General features: G+C 40.3%; 1 protein-coding gene across 7 annotated transcripts in view; it reads left to right on the forward strand.

The window, feature by feature from the left end:
• Positions 1 to 767: 767 nt before the first annotated feature.
• The window catches only part of LOC118366097 (lysine-specific demethylase 5A-like), a 43587-nt gene continuing 29520 nt past the window's right edge, over positions 768 to 14834 (forward strand). For 3 of the 7 annotated variants that reach the window (XM_035748465.2, XM_035748470.2, XM_035748467.2), the window contains exons 1-6: positions 769 to 2343; positions 3438 to 3515; positions 4123 to 4245; positions 4739 to 4909; positions 6967 to 7143; positions 9254 to 9332. In XM_035748465.2, the coding sequence (XP_035604358.2) occupies positions 2197 to 2343; positions 3438 to 3515; positions 4123 to 4245; positions 4739 to 4909; positions 6967 to 7143; positions 9254 to 9332 (775 nt within the window). In that variant the 5' untranslated portion in view covers positions 769 to 2196. Of the gene's footprint in view, positions 2344 to 3437; positions 3516 to 4122; positions 4246 to 4738; positions 4910 to 6966; positions 7144 to 9253; positions 9333 to 14834 lie in introns of all 7 variants that reach the window. The other 4 variants (XM_035748468.2, XM_035748469.2, XM_035748471.2 and 1 more) reach the window with 3 other exon arrangements.

Below are 14834 nucleotides of genomic sequence, written 5' to 3' on the forward strand. Positions count from 1 at the left end.
GCCATATTATCGAAATCAAATACTCCGACGAGCACATGAACGCAGCATAACCACATGGGAAGGTGGTAATTTCTCGTTGCAATTTGGATGCATTCACACATGCTTTGAACTCGTTGAAACGCCGATTAGCTAATGGCCAACCAGCTGGTCAACCATAAACTACAAGAACAGTTATCAATCATGCTTGTCAAGAAAATACAGTGTGAAAAAAATATATATGAATAGATTGCTTTTATAAATAATGTTTAGTTGTTACACTTAACTGCCGAAAAATCTGTTATGGAGATAATTTCCTGATACTGCTTTCATTTCCTGATACAGTGCTCGAGGCGTCACTACAAACACTCTGGTTCGAATCCAGGCTGTATCACAACTGGCTGTGATTGGGAGTCCCATAGTGCGGCGCACAATTGGCTCAGCGTTGTCCAGGTTTATAAATAAATAAGAATTTGTTCTTAACTGACTTGCCTAGTTACATAAAAAAAACGAAGAGGGAGAGAAGTCGGAGCTCATGCAGCGTTCTATTCAACTGGGAACTCGGGAATCTCCGACATCTGACCTCAGTGTGTTAAATACAACTTGCAATTCGGAAAAATGTGTTTCGAATTGGAAATGTTGTTTTGAACGGTCATCCAACTCGAAATTCCTCATCCTCGAGCTCCGAATTCTCCGACCTCAATATCCCTTACGTCACGATTTGACCTCTCCCCCCGAATCCGAGTGGTCTTGAAAGCGCGACTTGTGAGGATGTTTTTTTCCCTACTTGGTTAAGAACGGAGTACCTTACAAAACTACAACAAATTTACCATAAATGTTGATGTACAAATATCTGGAGACATGATTTTGTATAGGGAAATAAGTAAAACCATGGTTCTAGTTTTATTGAAGCGGATGTGGAGGCGGAAGTGGAGGATTGGTACATGGTAGTGATATGGTCATTGCTAGCAAAAGAAAGGTGGATAGTATCTCAATATATACAATATTGGAAAGTCCAAAGTGTTGAGCGACATAGGCGTCTAATGAACAATTTTAGACGAAATGTTTATCCTGAAAAAAGGTATATTGTTCTAGAACTGTGCGAGCAAACTAAAGAAAGACCATGCGAAGTTTTTCGCCAGCAACTAGCAAGCAGTCACAGCACCGTGTGGCTAGGCTAAATTAGCTAGGAAGTATCGTCGTTTTTAATGACAACAGCAGCTAGAAGTACTCGAGTGACACGAAGCAGGATAATCGTATGCATGAGAATGGTTTCAATTAGCTTGTCCGGTTTATTGTGGAGCAAATAACGTCTGTTGCTGCATCGGGAAGGTCGACCCTTCAACTCCACGGATCCCCCTGTCTGTTGTAGCGACGAGCTAGCTAAGTTAACGTTCTCCTTCAAATGAATGGACGTCGGAGTGGACACGGTTTGATCAACAATGTGCGCTAATTGCTAGCTAACTGCCCTCGTTTCAATGTTGATGGTCATCAGCTTCTCGTCCGGATGAAAGAGGATCGCACTCATTTAGACTGGAAAACGACTCAAGAATGGCATAATTAAATTGGATAATCACTGAGGCGCAACTTTAAATGGATGATATTGCGAAATCTGGATAAAATAATACAATATCCTGGCACATGAAGATGTCACAACCGATGGATATTCAAAAGTGAAATCGCAAATAATGTGGATAATGTTTTATTCGACGAATATGGAGCTTAGAATAGTTATAAATGCAATTTTTTTTCGGCCGTTTTTATTTTGATGGGGGATCATATGTCCAGGGGAGCGATGGCGCTTTTGACTGATCTTGTCCTGCGCTCCAGGTAGTTCTCAGTTCTGCAGTTTACGTTGCTGCACAGGAGTGGTGGGGGTGGACGCCGCCCGGCTTGGCCCAGTAATTTCCTTAAAATGGAATAGGAATGGACATTTTATTTTTGATATTTTTACAGTTTTGTCTTTCAGACGTCAACTCAACAATATTGTCATGTCGCCCAGCTGTTGGCATATCAAGAAATTGTCTTCATTGAAATTATTTTTTCTTGATACTAAAACAATCATGAACATGAAGGAGAAGTTGCCGAAGCAACAATATGTGTGCTAATTGAAAGATGGCCTAATCATGGACTGATGTCACTCACAGATGTCAACATAATACATTTTTAACACAAGTACGATTGGCTTTTTAAAGAAAATTTAACAGTTGGGATTTCATCATGTCCGATTTTGCTGAATTCGTACCCCCTCCTGAGTGCCCAGTTTTTGAGCCGAGTTGGGAAGATTTTTCGGATCCACTAGGATTTATAAACAAGATTCGACCTATTGCAGAGAGAACTGGCATCTGCAAAATTCGACCGCCTGAGGTAACCTCACTGTTTCTGCTTTTGGAATATAACACATTGCTTCCATTTTAAGATTTACGCCTGCGTTGGTTTGTGCCCATGTCATCTACTTATGGTATTTTCGGCCTAGCCCGACGCACATTTTTAGTTGGGTAAGGCCATTTTACTCGTTGAATGTTTCACTTGTGGAGGTCAAATGTGAGTCAAATTTCACGTTTGTTAATCATTTTATTTAAACAATGATTTTGGATGTTTATATTTTGCCAAACAGTTAGAGTAAAGTCGTCTTTAAAACAGCGGCCTCTATTCCAGACTCCCGTCTATGACTCTTTGTTTTCTTTTTTTGGTGTTTCCTGGACTGATCGCAACTTACATGAGATGATGTCTAGATACATTTTTGAACTATTAACAATTTGAAATGAACTTCTAGGTGCTTTTCATTTGATGCCCTATATTTTCAAGTCTTTATTACATCATGACTACAATATCAACAATATCCATGTATTTAGCTGTAAAGAGTAATATATATATATATTTTTTTTGGGGGGGGGGGGGTAGGCTAACAGTAGCAGGACGTGGAATTAGAACCGTAATGCTCTACTCTACTTTTCGACTTTTTCATATTTGGCCTTGTGCAAATCAAATGTATGTCTAATATTGCCCTTTTTTGTATTTTTCTCTTACTCTTATTTCCCACATGGAACCTTTTGCTTGATTAGGCTAACCCTCTTATATTTGGTCTATTTTGCACCAACTGAAACTTGACAGTTGCTTCTGGGAGGTTTTCTTTGATGCACTGTGCTCCATTATTATTTGTCTTTTGGGTATAAGGCTCTGACGCATTTAGACTACAAGGACTTAAATTATTTGTGTCATATCCAGTAATGTCGGATCGATTTGAAACGTTTTTATAGGTTTTATGTGTTTTTTTTAAACTCCACACATCCCTATATTTATGTGTGAATGGGATTTGAATTGTTATGTAATGTTTATGTTGACAAGTGTTCTTCTTTTTTTTTTTTTAATTGTTGCTTTTACTTCCTCATTACTTCATTGTATGAAAATCTGAACCAAAGTTGTTAATTTGGTTTCAATTGTAATCTTCTGTCTGTTAGGACTGGGCACCCCCTTTCGCCTGCGACGTACGCAACTTCCGCTTCACTCCCAGAGTCCAGAGACTCAATGAATTGGAGGTAAGTATACTGTACCTAGTTACAACACTGTGAAGGCTATGTTGGAAATACAGTTAGGTGGCCTGTTTGTAGTCATTATAAGGTATAGGCCAAAATAGAGGTATTGCCTAAGTAAGTAGTCAACTCAGCTGAGTTTGTCAGTCATTCACAGATATGTTATTTAACCATATGTTATTATTTATTTTAATAAAGATGTAGAGGTCTATGAGTACTTATGTTTTTTTGTGAAGAGGTAGCCTATACGTTGTTGTGGCTGGACAGTGCAGACCTTATGTGCATTGACTACAGCTGTCGTCACATTTTGGGGGCAGCACTCTTGAATACAATGACTGAGTTAACAGCGCTGGCTGAATGGGTGGTAGGCCTAGGCCTGCTTTAGGAAGGGATTTTATGGCCAGAAAAGTTGTAGCTTAGCCTACATTAAGATTTTAAAGGATATTACTCACTGGAATGTGTAGGCTTTGTCTTTACTTTGATTTCTCCTAGGATTCAGCACCCAAAGAGACCTCTTTATACTCCTGTTTATGGTGGAGTGTGCCAGATTTTTCATTTGAATTGACTTTCATGTGTTTGTGTACCCTTCTCTCACCTCTCCCATTGCTTTCAGGCCCTCACTCGAGTCAAGCTCAACTTCCTGGATCAGATTGCCAAGTTCTGGGAGCTGCAGGGGTCCAGGCTGCGCTTCCCTCATGTGGAGAGGAAGATCCTTGATCTGTACCAGCTCAGCAAGGTAAGACCGGAGTCAGACCATTAACCTGAATAGTATATTGTTTTTTTATAAACATGCAGGGTGGTGTTTGTAAGTATACTGTAATTAATTTATACCTGAGGAGTAAGTAGTTTGTTTTGGATTTTGTTTGAGGACAACAACGAGGTGCTAAGTGCTGGTGTACATTTGAATGCCTCCTTAGTTTTCAGAAAATATGCTTTTTGTGTATGTGTAACGGATGTGAAACGGCTAGCTTAGTTAGCGGTGTGCGCTAAATAGCGTTTCAATCGGTTACGTCACTTGCTCTGAGACCTTGAAGTAGTAGTTCCCCTTGCTCTGCAAGGGCCGCGGCTTTTGTGGAGCGATGGGTAACGATGCTTCGAGGGTGACTGTTGTTGATGTGTGCAGAAGGTCCCTGGTTCGCGCCCGGGTATGGGCGAGGGGACGGTTTAAAGTTATACTGTTACATATGAGTCAACCACAACCATCTTACTAAAAAAACATTGTATTTCAGATTGTCTCCTCTGAGGGAGGCTTTGGAACAGTGTGTAAGGAGAAGAGATGGTCCAAGGTGGCTAGCAGGATGGGTTTCCCCCCGGGGAAAGGTATGGGCTCTCTGCTGCGGTCCCACTTTGAGAGGATCCTCTACCCCTATGAGCTCTTCCAGTCTGGAGCAACGCTCACTGTAAGCACTTATTGGCCGACACATGCACACTAACATTTAGGCTAGGTGTTTCTGTGATGTCAATAGCGGTAGTGAATTGCTTCAGCCTTCTTTCGGCAAGTGTTAGGTGTGGATCATCATAGGTTTGTGCTGTGTATTCACACGTTTACATACTCATGTCAATACCCTGTCATGTGGTTCTTTCCTTTTGTTCTTTGTCATGCTACAGCCACATTTGTAACAGTGTTCTGAACAGAGGAGGCTGGTGGGAAGAGCTATAGGAGGACAGGCTCATTGTAATGGCTGGGATAGACTCAATCCAGCCATTACAATGAGCCCGTCCTCATATAGTTCCTCCCACCAGCCTCTTCTGGTTCTGTATCACAACATGGGATAATCAACGAGGAGGGATAAGGGATAAGGGATAATCAACGAGGAGCAATGCATTCTATGGAAAATAATGAACGATGTGGAAGGTGGTTTCCACAACGTGCTAGTGGAATGGAACTAACCTTCTACGGAGTCACATTTTTTTCCAGAGAACACATAGAGCCTCGAGTTGATTATCCCTTTTATACCTTGGCTATAATTTAACACCTTTGCAGCTAGAAATGTGTTCAACATCCACTGGAATAGCCAGCAAGTTTACTAGATAGATACAGTACTTGCCTTTGCTAACCAATCAGACTTGCTAGTTTAGCTAACCAAACCATCAGTCCTAGCTTGCCATTATAAAAATCAAATTCAATAACGTTTTTCATTAGGATTTTGCTTTCAAAAGAAGCTCAAACATAGAACGAACTATAGCCATTGAATGCTACCTTGCAGATATACCATGTGTTATAGAGAATTATACAACGGGTGAGCCTATTGCTGATTGGTTAAATGCGTATTCCAGCCAGTGTCTATTCCACAAGTTTCCACCAGCTAAATCTATGATGTTAAAATGCCTATTTACTCTGTTCCGTCTGACTGCGCCATCCACTTTCTCATCAGCCCAGCCAGGCAAATTATAAACTTGATCTCCACTATAACAAGCATCTAGATATTCTCACATTTCTTTTAGACTAACATTTAGTTTTCAACAGCGAAGATTAGTATCAACTTTGCTGTCTGTCTCTCCAGACATTTGTGATATTGTTGCAATATTCAAATTGGATCTCCAGCTGTCCCATAGTAATGAACAAGTGGGAGTCAGGACAAGACAAGAGGCAGGCAGCGTTTCTCATTCAGTTGAAATCATGAATCAGCTGGCATCATTTTCATGGATATATACAAAGAAATGTCAATTGACAAAAGGTAAAACAAAACAAAGTGCAGCTAGTTTGCAGTCTTTACAGCTTCAGTGTTTGAAGTGATTGTGTTGGCTTGCTCAACAGAGTGCTGACGAGAGCACAGTTTATATGCCAGGTGAAATCGCACCTCATTGTTTGACGTCACTAAGTTAGCAAGTTAGCAAGCACGGGATAAGAACTTTGCCAGCCAGTAAGGCAATGGAACGTTTTGAACGAACAAAAAGACTGAACGACTGGGTCGTGTATCTAGCAACTGAACCAATAGAATGCATGACCAGCCGGCTTGGGTAGCAACCCTAGATTTTGTCGGACTATATCTTGTAGAATGATTAAGTAGTATGAATAAATTAATCCAAATAATGTTTTTAATGAAAATATGTCAGTCATTATTTGATTATGTAACCTGTTGTATAAAAGTGATAATGCCCTTGAAGCCGGTGTTTGGAGGATATATTGGCACGGTTTGTCTTCCCTTGGGCCTAACAACACCCATTCCAATATATCCTCCAATACTGGCTTATCGGGCATTATCACTTAAATAATGCATGCTCTATAATGCCAATCAGAAATGTGTATTCAACAATGCCATGGTATAAATGTTACTACTCTCTGCTCTATTCAACCATTCCAAGAAGCTAGCAACCAACACCTTACATCTGCAACAGTAAAACCTACCATACCTTGCCATACCTTCACATACCTTGTTGTGAAGTGGGTTTGTAGGTGTTCTCCTGCCTCTGTTATGGTCTTTTACCTCTGCTCCCTACCTTCTGTCCCCCTCAGGGTATCCACCGTCTGTACGAGGAGGGAGATGATGGAGAGGAGCAGGACGAGGGCATGGGGGAAGAGGAGGATGAAGAGGACAGAGAGAGGGACAGCCTGAGTGACGGGACTCCGAACAAGGACTGCCCGCTCCCTGAGCGACGCTCTCGCCGTCTGAAGTCTGAGGTCGGTGATGAGGTGATCACCGGAGACTGTTATATATTTTATTTTATCACTTTCATTTTGATTTCACATGGTGATTTACTAAAAATATCTGCCTTTTTACTCTTCTGTTTTTTTGCCTAACTTGTTTGTGGACTTAATGTACTGGAAATGCAATTGCTGGATAGAGATACATTCTCATTAGCAAGAGGGCCTTTGCAGCCTGTGTGCTGGCTCTGGACTCATTAGCTACATTCTCAATAGCCAGAGAGCCTTAGCCTTGCGTGCGCCCTGTCTGCGCAAAGTGCCCATAACATCAAGAGAGATTTCGCTCTCTCTCTCTTGGCAAATCTGCTCGTCACCCTGTGTCATGGGGTCATGTGGTTCCTGTAAGGGCTTGTAAATTGTATTTGTCACAAGTGCCGAATACAACAGGTGTAGAGTAGACCTTACAGTGAAATGCTTACTGACAAGACCTTAACCAACAGTGCAGTTCTACAAAAAAAGTGTTTAACAATTTACAAAAATAACTGAAGTAAAAAATATATATAAAAATAAATAATAATAATTAAGGATCAACCATAAAATAACAGTAGCGAGGCTATATACAGGACGTACCGGGTACAGAGTTTCCTTAGCCAACGAGACGTGTAACCAATAGCAAAATTACTAGCCTATGTCAAACTGATATCACCGTAGTAGAAAAGTTTACCAATTCTATTGGTCAGCTTGTCGAGAAAGAAATAGCCTATCCAAACTGACTTTGGGACAGTAGGTCTAGGCTACATAGAAAACTTTAAAAAGCAATTATTCTGATGCAACAGGTTAGAAAATGTAGCTTAATATTGATAAACAATTTTTTCACATAAGCGCAGCAATGTGTTGCAGTCTATGCGCAAATAATGCAATTGGTGATAACACGGCTGTCAAAAGGGCACATGCGAGGGGTTTCATGTGACAGAGATGAAAATATCCATTAGAAATGTAGAAAGAGGACAGATCTAATATGATTGTTCCTTTGGCTACTGGACAATGAAAGAAAGGTGATCTAAAATAATTGCCTTTGTGGATATGGTCTGATTTTTGCTCGACTACTTTTAAGCAAGTTAAGACGTGCCTCATGTATTAAAACGTCCAGGTTTCAAACAATTAAGTATATGTTTTCAAAATGCATACGGTCTCAAGTTCATTGCAAAGTGGTGTGTGCGCTGATGAAACCTGTCTACCGTTGTCTATGCATTTGCTGTTTGAGATACTGTAGCAGCAGCTCTTGTGCTGTCTTGACAGATTTTCTGCTCAAAGGCTCTGTATCTGTACGCGTGTGATGAATAAGATACGTGACGAATATACTGTACGCGTGCCAATTTAATTCCATAACATTATGCAAATTCACCTATAGACCGATAAGCACTATTTCGCAATGTGATTCTTTTCTTATTCTCCCAGAATTTGCCACTGGCAATTTTATTTTTCTGCGTTTAAAAAAACCTTTATCCGCCAGAAGCCGGCTACTACCAGTTAACGGAGACCCTGCTAGAGTTAGTCCAGAGTTAACTTACTGTATTACTGCTGCTGTTTTAATTATTTGTTACTTTTTTATTTTCTGCTTATCTATTTTGTTTACATTATTTTCTTCTCAAAGCATACAAGTTAAGGGCTTGTAAGTAAGAATTTCACGAAGGTAACCTGTTTTAGTTGGCGCATGTGACGAATGAATTACAGTTTTGTTTGTGTATTTTGGCATAAAGACATACAATATACAGCCTACAGAGGTATCGCCATGGATTCATTGATTATCCAAGCCCAATATCACATTACTATTGTTGGCTACCTTTTTAAATGAACAGCAACCCAGCTTCTGCCCCTTCATGTCCTAGATTCCCCAGCTGCAGTCAGTGGAACTCTCGAGGGGGTCAGTGGCTGATGTTTGTCGATCCTGTTGGAATGACAAACTGTTTCCTGGACATCTCTCCAGGACTCTGCATCTGAAATGGCACCCTATTCCCTATATATTACACTACTTTTGACCGGGCCTGCATAATGCTCTGGTCAATAGTAGTGCTCAATATAGGGAAAAGGGTGACATTTTGGACTTGTCCCAGGAACGTTCCTTGATGTTGTATTATGTTTTTGTCTCCTCTCCTAGCGGGAAATCAAAGAGCCCAAGACCCTGCATATCTTTGGCAGTGTTCCCAAGATGGTTGGGTTAGAGATTGTACCAGCTGGTAAGGAACTTAGGTAGTATTTATTTGACTTCACTTACTCAGAGCAGATGCTGCAACGACAAGTAAGTGTTCAGGGATTTTTCTACTTTTGAAACTGTTGGGCCGAACTTTTTATTTATTATTTTTTTAATAATTTGTAAATGCGTTTTCGGAATGATAAAATACTTTCAGTGTAAACTTAAACCAGATATAAAGTATTTAGGAAATATAACGGCACTATACAGTGCATTCGGAAAGTATTCAGACTGAGGTCGACCGAGTTTTCATAACAATCGGAAATCAGTATTTTTGGATGCCGATTTTTGCCTACTTTTAAAATTTTATTTTTGTTATTTTGATCTTTTTAACAATATTATTTAACAAGGCAAGTCAGTTAAGAACACCTTATTTTCAATGACGGCCTAGGAACGGTGGGTTAACTGCCTCGTTCAGGGGCAGAACGACAGATTTTTACCTTGTCAGCTCGGGGGATTCAATCTTGCAACCTTACAGTTAACGAGTCCAACGCTCTAACCACCTGATTACATTGCACTTCACGAGGAGCCTGCCTGTTACGCGAATGCAGTAAGAAGCCAAGGTAAGTTGTTAGCTAGCATTAAACTTATCTTATAAAATCAATCAATCAGTAGTTATAACTACACATGGTTGATGATATTACTAGTTTATCTAGCGTGTCCTGCGTTGCATATAATCGATGCGTTGCGCATTCGCGAAAAAGGACTGTCGTTGCTCCAACGTGTACCTAACCATAAACATAAATGCCTTTCTTAAAATCAATACACAGAGGTATATATTTTTAAACCTGCATATTTAGCTAAAAGAAAGTTTAGCAGGCAATATTAACCAGGTGAAATTGTCACTTCTCTTGCGTTCATTGCATGCAGAGTCAGGGTATATGCAACACTTTGGGCTGCCTGGCTCATTGCGAACTAATTTGCTAGAATTTTACGTAATTATGACATAACATTGAAGGTTGTGCAATGTAACAGCAGTATTTAGACTTAGGGATGCCATCCGTTAGATAAAATATGGAACGGTTCCGTATTACACTGAAAGAATAAACGTTTTGTTTTCGAAATTATAGTTTCCGGATTTGACCACATTAATGACCTAAGGCTCGTATTTCTGTGTTATTATTATCATTAAGTCTATGATTTGATAAAGTAGTCTGACTGAGCGATGGTAGGCACCAGCAGGCTCGTAAGCATTCATTCAAACAGCACTTTCGTGCGTTTTGCCAGCTGCTCTTCGCAATGCTTCAAGTATTGCACTGTTTATGACTTCAAGCCTATCAATTCCCGAGACTAGGCTGGTGTAACCGATGTGAAATGACTAGCTAGTTAGCGGGGTGCGCGTTAATAGTGTTTCAAACGTCACTCGCTCTGAGACTTGGAGTAGTTGTTCCCCTTGCTCTGTATGGGTAACGCTGCTTCGAGGGTGGCTGTTGTCGATGTGTTCCTGGTTCGAGCCCAGGTAGCGGCGAGGAGAGGGATGGAAGCTATACTGTTACACTGACAATACTAAAGTGCCCTTTAAGAACATCCAATAGTCAAAGGTATATGAAATACAAATGGTATAGAGAGAAATAGTCCTATACTAAATACAACCTAAAACTTCTTACCTGGGAATATTGAAGGAACCACCAGCTTTATTAAAAGGAACCACCAGCTTTCATATGTTCTGAGCAAGGAACTTAAACGTTAGCTTTCTTACATGGCACATATTGCACTTTTACTTTCTTCTCCAACACTTTGTTTTTGCATTATTTAAACCAAATTGAACATGTTTCATTATTTATTTGAGGCTAAATTGATTTTATTGATGTATTATATTAAGGTAAAATAAGTGTTCATTCAGTGTTGTAATTGTCATTATTACAAATAAATATTAAAAAGAAATCAGCCGATTAATCGGTATCGGCATTTTTTTTTGGGGGTCCTCCAATAATCGGTATCGGTGTTGTTCAGACACGTCACTTTTTCCATATTTTGTTACGTTTCACCCTCATTATAAAATGTATGGAAAAAAAACACATTGAGGAACTATAAAAATAAAACATTGAGGAACTATAAAAATAATACCCATAATGACAAAGCGAAAACAGGTTTTTAGAAATGTTTGCTTATTTATAACATTTTTTAAAACATACGTTATTTGCATAAGTATTCAGACCCTTTGCTATGAGACTTGAAATTGAGCTCCGGTTTCCATTTATCACCCTTGAGATGTTTCTAGAACTTGATTGCAGTCCACCTGTGGTAAATTTCATTGATTGGACAATACCTGGAAAGGCACACACCGGTCTGTATAAGGCCCACAGTTGATGGTGCACGTCAGAGCAAAAACCAATCATGAGGTCAAAGGCAGTGGTGGAAAAAGTACCCAATTGGCATACTTGAGTAAAAGGAAATAACTTTTTTTAAAGAAAAATTACTCAAGTAAAAGTGGAAGTCATCAAGTAAAATACAACTTGAGTAAAAGTTTAAAAGTGTATGTTTTTAAGTATACATAAGTATCAAAAGTAAATGTAATTGCTAAAATATACTTAACTATGAAAAGCATAAATCATTTCAAATTCTTTATATTAAGCAAACCAGATGGCACTATTTTCGTTTTAATTTATGCACACTCCAACACTCATTTACAAACAAAGCATTTGTGTTCAGTGAGTCTGACAGATCAGAGGCAGTAGGGATGACCAGGGAGGTTCTCTTGATAAGTGCGTGATTTGGACCATTTTCCTGTCCTGCTAATAAGCATTCCATATGTAAAGGGTACTTTTGGGTGTCAGGGAAAATCTATGTAAAAAGTAAATTTTCTTTTGGAATGTAGTAAAGTAAAACTAGTCAAAAATACACTGCTCAAAAAAATAAAGGGAACACTTAAACAACACAATGTAAATCCAAGTCAATCACACTTCTGTGAAATCAAACTGTCCACTTAGGAAGCAACACTGATTGACAATACATTTCACATGCTGTTGTGCAAATGGAATAGACAACAGGTGGAAATTATAGGCAATTTGCAAGACACCCCCAATAAAGGAGTGGTTCTGCAGGTGGGGACCACAGACCACTTCTCAGTTCCTATGCTTCCTGGCTGATGTTTTGGTCACTTTTGAATGCTGGCGGTGCTTTCCCTCTAGTGGTAGCATGAGATGGAGTCTACAACCCACACAAGTGGCTCAGGTAGTGCAGCTCATCCAGGATGGAACATCAATGTGACATGTGGCAAGAAGGTTTGCTGTGTCTGTCAGTGTAGTGTCCAGAGTATGGAGGCGCTACCAGGAGACAGGCCAGTACATCAGGAGACGTGGAGGAGGCCGTAGGAGGGCAACATCCCAGCAGCAGGACCGCTACCTCCGCCTTTGTGCAAGGAGGAGCAGGAGGAGCACTGCCAGAGCCCTGCAAAATGCCATCCAGCAGGCCACAAATGTGCATGTGTCTGCTCAAACAATCAGAAACGGACTCCATGAGGGTGGTAGGAGGGCCCGACGTCCACAGGTGGGGGTTGTGCTTACAGCCCAACACCGTGCAGGACGTTAGGCGTTTGCCAGAGAACACAAAGATTGGCAAATTCGCCATTGGCGCCCTGTGCTCTTCACAGATTAAAGCAGGTTCACACTGAGCACGTGACAGTCTGGAGACGCCGTGGAGAAAGTTCTGCTGCCTGAAACATCCTCCAGCATGACCGGTTTGGCGGTGGGTCAGTCATGGTGTGTGGTGGCATTTCTTTGGGGGGCCGCACAGCCCTCCACGTGCTCGCCAGAGGTAGCCTGACTGCCATTAGGTACCGAGCTGAGATCCTCAGACCCCTTGTGAGACCATATGCTGGTGCGGTTGGCCCTGGGTTCCTCCTAATGCAAGACAATGCTAGACCTCATGTGGCTGGAGTGTCAGCAGTTCCTGCAAGAGGAAGGCATTGATGCTATGGACTGGCCCGCCTGTTCCCCAGACCTGAATCCAATTGAGCACATCTGGGACATCATGTCTCACTCCATCCACCAATGCCACGTTGCACCACAGACTGTCCAGGAGTTGGCGGATGCTTTAGTCCAGGTCTGGGAGGAGATCCCTCAGGAGACCATCCGCCACCTCATCAGGAGCCATGCCCAGGCATTGTAGGGAGGTCATACAGGCATGTGGAGGCCACACACACTACTGAGCCTCATTTTGACTTGTTTTAAGGACATTACATCAAAGTTGGATCAGCCTGTAGTGTGGTTTTCCACTTTAATTTTGGGTGTGGGTTGATACATTTGATTTCCATTGATAATTTCTGTGTGATTTTGTTGTCGGCACATTCAACTATGTAAAGAAAAGTATTTAATAAAAATATTTCATTCATTCAGATCTAGGATGTGTTATTTTAGTGTTCCCTTTATTTTTTTGAGCAGTATATAACTTACAGATACCCCAAAATCGACTTAGTAGTACTTTAAAATTAAACTATTTCTGGTCAAAGGAATTGTCCGTAGGGCTCCAAGACAGGATTGTGTCGATGCACAGATCTGGAGCATTAAAGGTCCAAAAGTGGCCTCTATTATTCTTAAATGTTCTCTTGATAAATGCATGAATTGGATAATTTTCCTGTCCTGCTAGGCATTCAACATGTAATATGTACCTTTGGGTGTCAGGGTAAATGTATGGAGTAAAAAGTACATTATTTTAATTAGGAGTGAAGTAAAAGTTGGCAAATATAAAAAGTACAGATACTCAAGTAAAAATACTTTAAAGTAGTACTTAACTAATTTACACCACTGGTGACCTCATCCATGAAGCTGGTTGAGAGAATGCAAAGCGTCATGAAGGCAAAGGGTGGCTATTTGAATCATCTTAAATATATTTTGATTTGTTAAACACCTTTTTTGGTTACTACATGATTCCATATCTTATTTCATATTTTTTTTATGTCTTCACTATTATTCTACAATGTAGAAAATGGTCAAAATGAAAACCCTTAAATGAGTAGGTGTTCTAAAACTAGATTTGTATTCTTATTGTGCACAAGACAGCTGTTTGATTCACATGCCTCAGTGGACTAATCCATTGCAGAAGCCATAGGGATCCCGCAGTCCATCACTCTGACATGCTTCTGAAATTGTAAATGGTTATGTTATGTAAGAATAATGGTGCAACATTAGTGAACACTATTTGACTATGATAAATGTGTTTTCTCCTGGGATGGATAGTTGTCTGTCTGTCGTTCTGAAGCAATCTTCAGTGCGTCGTTGAATTGGCACCTTTCCCTATATGTTGCTATGTGCATAATAGCGAAGTTAACCAGCATATTGGTGTTGTGAACTAAGAGGTGGAGGCAGCAGCGGAGTGAAGAGACGAGGAAACAATCTTTGCTCTAATTGACTATGAAAATTGAGGCAAGAGGAAACTCCCAACTTAATTAGGCCTATAATCAATAGCATAACTGTTAAATGTCTTGTTTTTTAAATCATCCATATATATCTATAGAAATAAGACAGTTCCTGCTTCTGTTGCCTGTTTT

Source organism: Oncorhynchus keta, chromosome 33, assembly GCF_023373465.1.
Source record: "Oncorhynchus keta strain PuntledgeMale-10-30-2019 chromosome 33, Oket_V2, whole genome shotgun sequence".
Taxonomy (NCBI): domain Eukaryota; kingdom Metazoa; phylum Chordata; class Actinopteri; order Salmoniformes; family Salmonidae; genus Oncorhynchus; species Oncorhynchus keta.